Source organism: Macrosteles quadrilineatus, unplaced genomic scaffold (assembly GCF_028750875.1).
Source record: "Macrosteles quadrilineatus isolate MER2022 unplaced genomic scaffold, UCM_ALF_1.0 Scaffold_8__2_contigs__length_117827958, whole genome shotgun sequence".
Lineage (NCBI taxonomy): Eukaryota > Metazoa > Arthropoda > Insecta > Hemiptera > Cicadellidae > Macrosteles > Macrosteles quadrilineatus.
This window is the reverse complement of record NW_026542601.1, coordinates 21380082-21393818: the sequence shown is the minus strand read 5'-3', so window position 1 is coordinate 21393818 and position 13737 is coordinate 21380082. Positions and strand designations below refer to the sequence as shown.

The window sequence follows — 13737 nt, the reverse complement described above, 5'->3', positions numbered from 1 at the left end:
AAATTTTAAAAACAATATTTTTAGTTTTTCTTCCCGATCCCAGTAAATTCCTTTATATATATATATGTCATCTTACAGTACACATAGGATTTGTATTGTTTTCCTTAATCATAGTTTATAATATTCATTCTAGTTTGGTACCTACCATTACATTAGTTTATGTCAATTTTAACAAATAAAAAAGTAATAATTGTAGTCATTGTTCAAGGGTTTTACAATAGATTTGTGATTAAAATCAGAAGAGTAATCAGATACAGATTAAAAACCAATTGAGACACTTCTGTCTCTAAAAGAGTCTTTCATTTCTTATGTTATGGTGACATTGGCATTCAATGTAGTAGTTTGTGAAATGTGATGTGAGAAAAGGAGTGATATATCGATCGATAAGTATAAGCAGCAACATGTATTAGGTAAGAAAGTTGACTATATCAATTTAAATTTACGTTTTTCTCCTCACATGTCTTAAAAAGTACAATACAATACAGTAGACTCCCTCTTATCCGGACCGAGGCCAGTCCGAATAACGGTTTTTCTGGATAAACCGACGTCCCCAAAAACTCGTAAAAACAGACCCTTTAAATGTGTATTTGACTTAAATTTAGGAGAGCATTGTATTTAGACACGTGATCACTGGTCTCAAATCTTTCCCACGAGAACGGTAATTTCAGTACTGCCCACTTCCTGCCGATCTAGTCGGTTAAACCGATGTGCTGATAAAAATTGTCCGGTTAAAGAGATGTAATTTCTGCCAAGTGTAGTCCGGTTAAGAGGTGTCAGGATAATAGGGAGTCTACTGTATTTTGTTTAAAAAACATTTTTTATTGTTGTGTTTTATATCAAATTAGTGGTCTAGGTGTAGAGTGAAAATTTAAAAACGTGCGTTTTCAGGAAAAGCACTTTGCAAATTTTTTTCCCCTTTTTTCAAAACTTTTATTATTATTTTTATTTCATTAACATTTGAAGTTTCATAAATGTCCATGGTAACGCAATACCTTTGGTATTTTTTTTTTTAAAAGAGCATCTTTAGTGGAAAAACACAAAATCCTGTCACGACCATAACAGACGTTGAAATGAATATTAAAAATAGTTAATATTATTTTTATAACTATGTTTTACTATAAACTAATTTACTTTTATGACCATTATACAATAAAAAGGTCACTGAGCTTTTGGTATATTTGGTCTTTTTAGAAAAAAATAAAAAAACTCAAAAATGGAAAAAACCAATAAAATCTTTTTAAGTTTGTATAACTCCAAAAAAAACTTACCTGAGACCCGAAAAATCGTTATGTTTGTATAGAGATGTGCTTCTTTTGTGTATAAAACATTGAAATATGGCGATATTTTAATTTTTGAAATTTTTATGATAGAAATCATAAATGTGATGGTCAGGGACAAGCGGTACGGTCGTGAATTTTCTGAAATAATCTAAATCTTTCTAAACAATCCTTCAATTATACTGTTAGTTATAATAAAAATAAGTGTTTCAATTGAACTAAACTGTTCAAATTAAAATTATATTAAAGTTATTGTCACGACCAAACACACTATAATCCATAAGGCTGGATTGGTCGTGAAAAAACCCGCGATGGTCGTGAAACTTTGGTCGTGAAATTACGTGTTATTTGACTCTGTTCTGGCGGTAGCCCTGCACCTCATGTTCGAGGATACAAAGTGGACTTCTAGGTTAATCTAGCAATTGAAATATCTTATAAACAAAATTAACACCATGTCTACTTCATCAAATGACTACGTACAGTCATGGACACACCAAAATTACAAAAAACACAATCTTTCCTTTATTAATCTTGTAATTCCTCCTTTCAACTTGAAACGACCGGCACTACAATCCTGACGTACACCCCGAACTAGTCTCTAAAACCAACTGACTCCATCGACGCCAGGCTTGCCACTGTCGTGCTCCAAAGTTGAAAATTTTTCCCAAATGGTCGTGACGCCAAATCGAGGGACAGACTTATTTTGTCATGGTAGTCAGTTTGCAATGACAATAAAATTATAATATGCTCCTTTTTTGTAAGTTTAATAACCATTGATGACATAAAATATGGCTTTATATATTTCGGCATGAAAATTAGTCTAAAAACAGCGTGAAAGTTGGAAAATGTACCCTAGGGACACGTCATGGTCATGAATTTAGAGACTTTAAAAATACGAAAAAAATACCTAGAACCTATTTAAAACCAAATAAATGTGTGTAACATGTTGCCCCCGTCCCAAAAAATATTAAAACACATAATAATAAACTACAAATCCAGTATCTACGAAGTAAAAGGCCAGGGACATGAAAACGTACATTTTTAAATTTTCACTCTGTAACATTTTAAATGTATAGATGCGCTTTTGGTTTGTCCGTTGGTAATATTGGATGCATGTTCAAACTTATACAAAACTCAAAATATTTTAAAATTTAAAGGGGATTTGACATAGTCTTTTAATTAAAAAGTTCTTGAAAATAATAATCTTTAACACACATAATTCAAGTTTAAATTCAATACTAAATTCCACCTGTTTTATTCAACTTACAATTTTTGTTAAGTTTGCCAAAAATATTTAATTCGTTAATTCGAGGGATATAAAGGGGATATCCCCCATATCCCACTGGGATATCCCCAGGACATTCCAAGGATATTCTTGTGTTGTGTGGGTTTATTGCAAGGCATTTTGATTAGATACTGTGTAACAATATAAAAATAATATTTATTTTATACTTTAGCAAACTATATTCTCAGTTCAACTCCAAAGCGTTGTATCCACAAAGGGCCCAAACATTTTAAGTAATGAAGCACACAATATCCAATACCAATTACAATAGTCCCAAAAGGTTTAGTAAACCAATCCCAAATAATAACAAATATGTTTCAACCAGAAAACAGTATACTACGATGAAGATATTGCTCGTTGGAGTATTGATGATGCTTCAAGAGGGAATGACCTATTATCAGAGTCAATTTGATCAAGTAGCTCCTCTTCAACCAACTAGGGACGTTTGTGTCGCCATGATTCCTCCCTACATCGGCAGACGACCCTTCAGAAACACGGCTCCAATGAACATTGAAGTGGAAGGCCAATGGATAAGTCACAAGAGGATTTGTGTGTGCGCTTCCTCCCCTTTTGATAGATATCAAGCATTCACGGGCATGATGGTGCAAATTATGAAGGACAACTTGCCTTTTGGCGAGTTTGAACAAGATGAAAAAACAGAGGTTACAGACTGCTCGCCCGGTCAAAAGGTGAGCAATGTGAATTTTCAGTAGGAAGCGAAGTGATGGTTATACTTTACTATAAAGTTGACAGCTATGAAACTGAATACTATCCAAATGAAAGCTTAATCAGTTGCAAAGTCGAATACAATCCTTGACAAATGCGTTAACAGCTAGTAAAATTAATGTAAGTGTACACAATATGGTAGTAGAGCAAACACTTTTAAACATGTTGTTAGCTCATGGAAATTTGTAGGTCTACACAGTACAGTGTTAGCAAACATTTTTAAAATCTTCAATAGCTGTAAGGTCTGAACCAAAAAACTTTTGTGTCATTATTATCTTAACTTTATATTGATAGTGTTTTCAATGGAGTTTAAAAACTATAGTTCGGCGCTTAGAAAACGACCTGCGCGCTAATGCTAAACCAATGTTGGAGGAGGTCGCTTTCTAAGGGGCCAAACTATAGAATGATTTCTTTTAAAAAGAGTAAACAACATAAAGACATACCTTCTATATGGATCAGCTGTCGCCAATTTTTTACTAAAAACTAATGTAGTTGTGTGAGCCAGTTACAGGTTGCTCTAGTGTCAAAAACTCTATTTTGTACCTTATTTTTTGTTACTGACATAGTTACTGGTTCATAACAGTTGCTATAGCTCATAATAAGTCATTCCATCAGTTTGACTTGGTAAAAACCATTGTGTAATTGGCAGAAATCAGTAATTTATATCAGTGCAATCTGTAGGTGGCTCACATTAACTAAGACAAATTTAATCAAAAACCAACAACTTTAACATGGCGATGGAATGTCTAAAACATAGTTGTCTGAGTACCTAAAAGTGATTATAGTGATCGCCTTCAAGTCTGAAGGCTACTGGTTCGATTCCAAGCGAGATTGGTTCTCGACTTGGATGTCATTTGTTATGGGCTGTCCATTAAAGTCAACAAAAGTGTTGATGTTAGATAGTAACATGACACTGGTTTGGACTGTTCTCTTAAAAAAAACCTTAAACAATTTTAGTTACAGATACACATACTCAAAATAATAAAAAAAATTAGTCCTATCTTAAAAATGTAATAAAATATTAAAATAATAAGATGAGGAACGAGATTGGTAATGTATAGGAATAAATTTTCTTTATGTTAGATTATACAAACACTCTATGATTACTCTTTGCAGAACTTGGCTCTCGTCCGGTCATCATACAAACTCCTCACTGCTGCGGTCAACTGGGTCGCCCCTTCCAACTTTGATGTCTACACGGAACAGCTGTCCTGCATGTAAGAGTACAACATTATCTAATACATAACTGATCCTTCCACTTGAGTACACAGTTCGAGACGAGTTTACAAGCTATTAACCAGCTTTTTTACTAGCAGATTGTAAGTTTTTCCATGCTCAGCGTACTTGCTGCATTCACTCGGTAGCTGCTATTAAAAAGATCTGAATATGATTGACTCTGAAGACGACTTTGTATGCCAATCACTGAACTCTGAGCAAACTAGATCGTGAAAATATCCAAGGGTACACATTGTGTATAGTCTTGAGGATGTTATAAGAGTTGGTTGACAGCAGGAGTTGTATGTTGTACTTGCCGTCGAGCCTGATTTTCTACTTGCTGTCTAGTAGGTTGTAGTAGAGATGGGAAGAAATACCGTTACTTTCAGTAATAGTCAGGACGCTTTTCGGTAATAGGTAAAATATTACGATTATTTTTGTCCCCTATTAATTACAACTCCCCTTGGATTAGGACTAAAAAATTATCAAAATTACTGTATTTCCATTAATTTTGAACCCTTCTGTATTAGAGTAACAATTGTCGCCATGAATCAGAAGTATTGGACGGTACAGTTTCCAATTATAGCGGCACCACACAAATACCCAGGTATGCAATTTTATTACAATAGATAGTATTATCATAGAGTAAATTAAGAAGTATTTGATCTAATTAAAGATTTAAAAATATTTTCCTTGTTAAAGAACGATGTCTTTATTAAATCCTGTTTCTGCTGTGTAATCAACCTCATTCTTAATTTTGTATATGAGACTTGAGGAGGATGAGGAAATGAAAAGAAATAAATTCTCCATTTATATTAAGATGAAAGTCTAGCAATATAACTGAAGGTGGAATTAAAGTGAAGGAATTAACACAGATTAAATTTGGTTAAATGTTTTGTTTTCTGTTGATACTCCAGTGTAAACAAAATGTTTCTATTTATTTGTTATCATAAAAGACTTTATTTTTTTAACTGATCAACCTTTCTAGCTTTTCTGATGCCTGTTCAATTCACACGTATAATATTTGGAGAGAAAGACAGAAATGTTATTTTACTATCTTTGTACAGTCTAAAACTACAAATCAGGTTGTATGTGCTCTTGATGCTGATTTTAGTAGACTCGTCAGCCCGTACAATGCAAAAAGGGTCAATAGGATTAGGATTAAGGTTTGTGAAAGGATTTTTAATTAATGTTTTTCTAAATAGTGCTAGTATATTGGTAGCTAGCTAACCTGAAATATTACCTATATTTATTGTATGTTCTCCTCTTAAGAAATAAATGTTGTTACAGAGTATCCAAACATTACGAAGAAAGAAACATTGAAACAATCTTCGGCTTAGGTCAAATTTATACTGTTTAGATAGCAACTTTGTATTTTATATGAAATTCATTATATTTAGCTATTTAGCTTAACAAACTGATCAAGATGTTTATGCCTACCAAAATAATGTATTTAAGTAGTTCATTTTCATGTAATTTTTGTATCATATTAAATGTTTTTATACATATGAAATTTTTATTAAACCTTACTTTGCTTAAAATAGTGTTTCTTATAATGTTTTTTAAACATTCCAACTGGCTGGGTAGCTGAATGGTTATAGTGCTTGCCTAATAATCAAAAGGTCGCTTGTTAGATCCTGAGAAAAGTCAGTAGCTTTTTGATGGTTCGAAACTGGACCCAGCTGTTCCTCATCATTGGGCTTTAAATATATGATCCTGGCTAATGAAACAGCTGATCTTAGTCAGTAACAAAGCTACACAGATCATCTCACACCATTCTACACTCATCCTTCACTCATATTTGGGTTAAAATACGCACCTAGGTGGTGTCCCCGTCTCAATGGTTGATAATTGATAAATGTTTTTTATACATAGCCTATGAAATTTTTATTAAACCTTACTTTACTTAAAATAGTGTTTCTTTGTGTTAGGGACTTTTATATTTAATGTGACACTATAATTTGCAACAGTTATTCATTGAGTTTTCAAAGGCATAATAAAATGTTGGGGTAAAAGTTAAAATACGGGACAATTCTCAGTTACACATACTCACTATTAATCCAGGTCTTGACTTAAGCGTATTGATTGACAAGTTTGGTCAGTTAGTTAAAGTTAATTTAGACCATTGGTCTAATCTCTCAAAATGAGGGTCTGACTCGTGAAACTGTAGTTGTGGGCTTTGGCCAGGATGTTGTTTTGCGAAAAGAGAGTTGTAAGATTTGAAGTGGGATGATTTGAGCAATTAACGTGTGTAAGAATGAGACTGAGGTTCAAAAGAACGCTACTGAATGAGCTACCAAATCACCGGAATTACTTTCAAATAGTGATTCATAATCAAAGGGTTTTTATAGAAGAAAAGGTAAAAAAATAATGTTACATTGTTATAAAAATTCTGCATTTTATTATAGGTACTGTTTATAAGAAAAGGACACTGTATAAAAATATACTCTTGAGTTACTACATGATATAGAGAATACGAGGAATTGAGAAAATAGATTTTTGGGTCCTGAAACCTTTTTTTGGATCACCAATGCAATGCTACATACATAGGTTGAATGCTTTCTTGAGGTTCCACTGGATGGCTGCATTCACAATGCCTGAGCCTCTGATAAAGTCAACGGCTACTATGTTGCATTTGACTCCCCACGCTCCACGGAACCACTCTGTCACCTACATAGCACAAACATACTTATAATAGGGGAATAATGATTAGAAGTTTGTATTAAATAATAAATACTATGAGAACAACTAGGGTGCAATGGTTTAATGGATCAATGTTGCAAGTATGAAGATTGAAGTATGAATTGCAAAGGAAGGTCATAAAAAGTGTAGAGATTACCACAAAACTGCTTTACCATAATGTTGGTGTCGGCTGCCATTGTTCGTAAGCCTCCAGCAGAGTCCAGTAGTACGTCCCAGCGGTCCGGGGTCAACTCTGCCATGGCTGCCCAGGCTCCCAGCGGCCTTCTGTGAGAATATACAACTACAGTATTATCAGAAACATAACTTGAAAAGTAAAGATATTGATTTTTTTAGTAGAGTAATTTTGCCACGGGATGGTGCTCGCCAGGTTGCCAGTTAGATCCTGAGAAAATTTAGAACCTGTTTGATGGTTTCAAACTAGACCCAGCTGCCCTCAACTCCATTTATGGGAATGGCTAGAGAAACAGTTGTTATTAGTGGTATCAAACCTACACAAGGCATCTAACTCCATTCTACACTCATATTTCAGGTTTGGTTTGAAAATTGAAATACGGTACATAAATACACCCAGCAGTTGAATCCTCCACTCATTCAATAAATACTTACTGATAATAATTTCCAGTTCTTGATCTAGAATTTCAGGTTAAAACTGAAACCTTGCAAAACATTATATCACCGCCCCTCCTACAATCTTTTAATTACCTGTAAGTTATTTCAATGACAAATGAGCTATAATGAGTAGCACAGCAGTGAAAGAGTATGCATCACCAGTATTTGTTTGAAATGTTACTTAAAATAGTTTATAATTTTCAAATCCTTGTATACCCATCCACTGTCTTCCTAAAGTTTAGCTCTAATGCCTGCTTTCAAGTCGTTTAAATGCTCACAATAGAATCCAGGAAGGTTTGAGTGACAATTCAAGTAAAAATAAATGTTTATATAAAACTAATTAACAATACCAAAACCCCAAGGTTTTCAGTACTATTAGGATCAGCACACTACCTACAGATTAAACCTGGCACCCCTTTCCAGGTTTAAATATTGCTTAAATGATCATACTTTTGTTGCTCCTTTAGATTCTAAACAAAAGTTTTGCCTAATGGGAAATATGACCCTGAAAAATACCTTCTGAAAGTAGTTCAAACCCTTTATTGTTTGGTTTATGAAAAAAATCATCCAAACTTAAACTTTACCCTTACTTTGAGGAGTTCTGCAAATTCCCCATGAAAGTACCCATCAATGTCCTTATATCACAGGCACCAAACTGAAACCACTACAGACATAATCAGAAAATAAGCTACAAAACTTACTTCCTCATGACGGAATCCAAGAAAGTCTTGAGTGAGTCCAGTTTCTTAGTGTCGGCCCACTGATGTCTCACAGGATACCATAGCTTGTGAGTGCCTCTAGCGACTACGGCTTGGTTGTTGTAAGATACTATCAGCTGTTTGCCAGTCTTCCAGATATCATTCAATGTAGAGTACCAACTCAGTGCTGGTGTCACCATGTACTCTGACAGCTGATCCTCTATGTATTTGACCAGCTGGTGGTGAACATCTTGTGTCTTGAAACCTGTGAACAATTAAGAATTAAGATTCATTTTAGAGATTACATTAATAAAATCCTAATAAATGATGAATCCCCATAGAACATATTTTAGAACACTCAGTGTCAATACACGGCCACCGCGGCCTGGTAGAATTGGCAACGTCGCAAGTAGGGTTGTTTAGTGTCAGACATCCCATAAGATAGCATGGCAGACAGGTGACATAAGCTCATTAATTCGCTTCTAATTGATTTAAATTTAAACTTATGAACATAAATTTATTAAAATATTAAAAATAAAACATACAGAATTGAAAACTAAAACAAGATGAATTGAAAATATATATCTGTACATAAGCGGAGTCAATATTTTAATTATTTTCATAGTCCAGTAACCAAGCTTTCGTAAATACACAAATACCATTAGCTGCTTACAAACAAAACAGCTGTTACAACACCACTTGTGACGTTGCCACACGCCGCGGCCTGGAGTTAAAGACGACCGTGGTCAATATCTTTAAATACATTATAAGTCCTAATAGTTCAAATATTTTTCAATCTGCCATTTTCAATCTTTGAATGTCTGCCATTTTCCCCTGTATGCTTACGCTTACAATTTCCTTCCGATTCCTAGCGGCTGCCCCCCCCCCCTGATAAGGTAGCGTATAAATAGCATAGCAAATTCAATGAATCTTTGAACAGCTGTAATTTTTGACTCGGTTGTCCGTTTTAGTTCAAATTTGCAGCATTATATTCTACTATTAATTAGGCTATTAATTAGATGCCATATCAACTTATGCTTCTATTTAAGATTTCCTTCTGACTCCTTGTGGGACGTCCCCATGATATGATAGAAAACAGAGAGTTCCTTAAAAAAGTAGTTTTTTAGGCATCATGTTGATTTAGTAAATCTTATTGATTTATCTGTTATTGTTTACAACCTATTAAACACGTGCAGGACTTTATTTACACCCTGTCTAATTATTAACATACCAGAACATTATAAATACATTACCAACAGGGAAGTGATGCAGGTCCAAAATTATAATATCCCTTGAATTGTTGAGAAAAACAATCACATCGTCTATAACCCCTTGGAAGTGCCTGAGCTTGACAAATCCATGATGAGTGTAGAATCCTTCATTCTTGTGATGTCCAAGTCGTATGTCGAGATATCTAACTCCATGGATCAGTTGTGATAATACTGACTCCTCCTGTGAAATATTTGAAGAAAACTAATTGGAAACCCCATTAGAAAGAGTAATTTCATCACTAGGGCTAAAGTGACTCTCTTCAACCTGAGTTCAAGTTTTATCAACTTGCCCGTGTGATTAACTTTATTTTTTGTCATATTGCACATTATTTAAGCATATGGAGTTAGAAAACGACAAAACTATTCATGTATAGATAACCACTCAAAACTACTTCTAACTTATTTTCAATTTAGCTGATGCAATTGCAAACAAGCAGCTGTTTAGTAAGAGATTCATTTCAACAATTTCAATTGTGTCAGTGTACATTATACAATCAATGTGTCAAACTGTTAACAAGAATGCAAAAAATAAGCTACAGCCGATTAAAGCCAGTTACATACTTTCGATACATTTGATTGTCATTGGAATACAACAATTGGATTGCCATAATCAGGTATTTACCACTATTATTATTAGCTATTCCTCGCAATCCGAAGGCTACTCATACTACAATGAAAATTAAAGTCAAAAGTTTTTTCTAATTAAAAGAACTAAGCTGCCTTATTTTAGACTAAAAATGCTTGAGATGAGAAACTTGGGTAAAAAAAAAAAAAAAATAAAAATATCTCTAATATATAAAATTCTCGTGTCACAGTGTTTGTCTGCAAACTCCTCCGGAACGACTTCACCGATCGTTATGAAATTTGGTGTGTAAATTCTGTAGGTATGCGAATCGGACGTTAACTATTTCCCGTTTCGAAATTCTTAAAAGGGCTCCGCCCCAGTGGCTCTGGAGTTTCCCATGTTAACCTTATGAGAAATGGAATTAATGAATCTTAACAGGTGTTTCAATTAAACAAGTTGGTTCTGTTCTATGATGTTCAATAGCATTAAAGTTACAAGGATTACCAACAGGGTGCAGCACTATTATTTCTTTTACATTTATGACAACAGCTAATTTGCAACCAAAAGGTGAGTGAGTGTAGCGAACGAACTTCAACCAGGACGTGATTGAGCGATGCGAACGAGATCATCTTGAAAATTAAACGTAACGGTACTTTCTTTCCATCGGTCTGTCTTAGGGGAAACCTATAACTTAGGCGATACGAAGTTCGCCGGGTCAGCTAGTATATCTATAAAAGATGTTGTAGCTAGCAATTTCAGAGCTTAAAAACATTTGATTATTCGTTTCAAGTAATATGTTCATTGAATTCAAGTGGCATTTTTTTTACTGTTATGAACACTACTCTATTTTCTTATCTTTTTTAGTTGTACAATAGCAAAATATTTTTACTTATAATCTTATAGCAGAAGTTTTTATTAAAAACAAAAACACTGTGTCAACCAGTTGGCACTACTGTTAGTTTTACCTGTGTGAAGACATACTTTTCAAAGCGAGTTAGTTCACGAGCTTCAAAGCTGACGGAGTAGGCTGCTGAGTCATGTGTTCCCGGCAGGAACAATTCAGTCATCCGGAATCTTCCCAGCTGATCCCGGTGATCCCACATCCAGGTGGGATGAGTCTGAAGACATGACGATGCTACCTCTGGATACGTGTTTAAAGGAGATGACAATTTTGTATAAGTAAAAACTTCAAAATACAATTATGTAATAAACGACTTTTAACTGGCCATTACACCTGTGTACCAACCACTTATTCAAAATATAAAAAGGTCTAGGAAAGATTAAATTAGCTACACCAATATCTCTATTCAGTGCTCAATTTTGTAAAAGATTAGGTGCCTGAACTAACTTATTTAATCTAAAATTTTGTGTGCGAGTCCTAACTTATAGGTACCTTATGAAATTTTGACTTTAAATGCTAATTTTGCTATAAAACCCATTAACTAAGAGAAAATAGCATTTTAAAATTCCGCTTGAAACCGATTTTGATTAAAATTTAGTATGTTATGGTTTTTATAGTTCTAAACAAAACAGTACAACCGACATTGCTGTAAATATTATGGTTTTAAAGTAATTGCAGCTTTTGAATTCTTCCCATAAAATATCATAGTTGTTACTCCCACCGCTTACCCATGATAGTTGTTAACAAGCTAATGGGAGAAAGTATGTGCGAGATTGATGATACTGTACCGTTTATTTTACTTACTCTCAAATCCTCGCCAGTAAATGACCCAATAGCCCAGACACTGGGGGATGAATGTGTCCCTGTAGTTGAGGTAAGTTTCGCTCAAAGGGGTGTGACTCCAGCCAGAGGTGGAGGAGGGGGAGAGAGTAAATACAGGGGAGGTCAGGTTGACCTCAGGGTCTGTCACGTACAGAGCGATCATATCAGCTGACTCCACCTGAGGCACCCACCAGCTGATCAGCAGACGGCGGTTTGTCTTCTTGTCCATGCGACTGGACACACTCACTTCCACGTGGGATTTGCTGCACACTTGCTCTGCAACAAAAATATGCAGTAACTGGACGCAATCAATTAATTTATATTAGATTACTACAGCAGCACTGATACCAGGGAGCTTTAAAACAAAGATAAGTGATTACCGGAATGCTCTTTGCCATCCCAGGATAGGTAGACCTAAATTTAAATTTTCATTAATTATTCTCATAACATAAAACAAAATTCATTAAATGAATTATATGCCAGGGTTTGAATATGACCCTATTAAAAAGTAAAAATAGTGTTATTTTTTGCTCAAATTTACATAGGTTCAGTAAAAAAATTTAAAAATAAAAAATATTACAGACAAAATTTCTTTATGGTTTTTATGTTTACTTGTCTTTCACGTACAAAAATTATTCTTTATCCCAACCTTACCAAACCGATCGACCAGAACGTAATGAAGCAAGTTGAATGAGCTAGCTAGTTTATTGATTGCAACACACGTCAATTGGATTAATCCTTTTAATTGCTAAACTCTCATTTATAGCCAGGATCATTGTTTCAAAACAGTTAGATACAGATCCTAACAGACTGTCAGATAAAAAAAAATGTACAAGCTAACTAGAAAAGTCTGTCTTCAAGTAGCTTATCAAATTGTTACAATACATAAAATATAACTGGGAATCATCAAGGTTGTAACTTTACTTTTACTTTTTTTATCATTTAAAATTTTTCTGTTCTGTATTGTGCACTGTCTAATATAATTAATTTCTGTAATAATTTTATTTACTGGGGAGAAAATAAATATTCTTATTCTTAAAAGTAATGAAAAAACGGCTCATACTTATATTTCACAATTCATAACAATTTATAATTTGTGTACTACAATCTTAACTGAGTTAAAACATACTTACAAAATTATTAGTCCTGTGTGTGCATCAACTATAACTGTTGCTAAAAAAATAAGTAAAACCTAAATGAATATATTATTATTGTATGCAATTTATGTCAGTGTGAAGAAAGGGCTAAATTATAAACTAAACTTTATTCAACATGTTTGTGCTAACATAAATAAAGAGTTAACAAATCCACAGACTAAATCAATACATTATTCTCAACTATAACTAACCTTTTGTCATCAAAGGTGCAGAACCCAGTTGCAGTCGTAACCCAGCAAGCCGCGAACCTGAGACTTGTGAGACGTAAAGGAGCAGGAATATATAAACACACATTATCAGGCTGTAGTAACTGGAGTGAATTGAGCTGAAACCCCACAGGAAATCCCACCCTTTTCAACACCTGTTATCAGCTGACCCTCACGGTCTATTGGTACTGCTTGACAATGAGAGCCATCTCTCTCTCTCTGGCTAACTGATTAATGACCATGAACAATCAGTGTAGCCAAGCCAGCGTGTCAGTGATGTCATTTCTTGTCAGGTGCGATCT

General features: G+C 34.3%; 2 protein-coding genes across 2 annotated transcripts; one reads left to right on the top strand and one right to left on the bottom strand.

Moving 5' to 3' along the window:
* Positions 1-281: 281 nt before the first annotated feature.
* Positions 282-5853, top strand: LOC128999685 (uncharacterized). The gene is made up of 5 exons (XM_054426311.1): positions 282-410; positions 2888-3251; positions 4405-4505; positions 5034-5110; positions 5794-5853. The coding sequence occupies exons 2-5, from the start codon at positions 2904-2906 to the stop codon at positions 5841-5843; spliced, it is 576 nt and encodes a 191-aa protein (XP_054282286.1). The 5' UTR covers positions 282-410; positions 2888-2903; the 3' UTR covers positions 5844-5853.
* Positions 5854-6905: 1052 nt separating this feature from the next.
* On the bottom strand, positions 6906-13636 carry LOC128999680 (PI-PLC X domain-containing protein 1-like). Its single transcript, XM_054426301.1, has 7 exons — positions 13421-13636; positions 12055-12348; positions 11315-11490; positions 9767-9965; positions 8517-8778; positions 7359-7470; positions 6906-7173 (listed from the first exon to the last, which is right to left on the bottom strand). The coding sequence occupies exons 1-7, from the start codon at positions 13521-13523 to the stop codon at positions 7042-7044; spliced, it is 1278 nt and encodes a 425-aa protein (XP_054282276.1). The 5' UTR covers positions 13524-13636; the 3' UTR covers positions 6906-7041.
* Between the last annotated feature and the right edge of the window lie 101 nt (positions 13637-13737).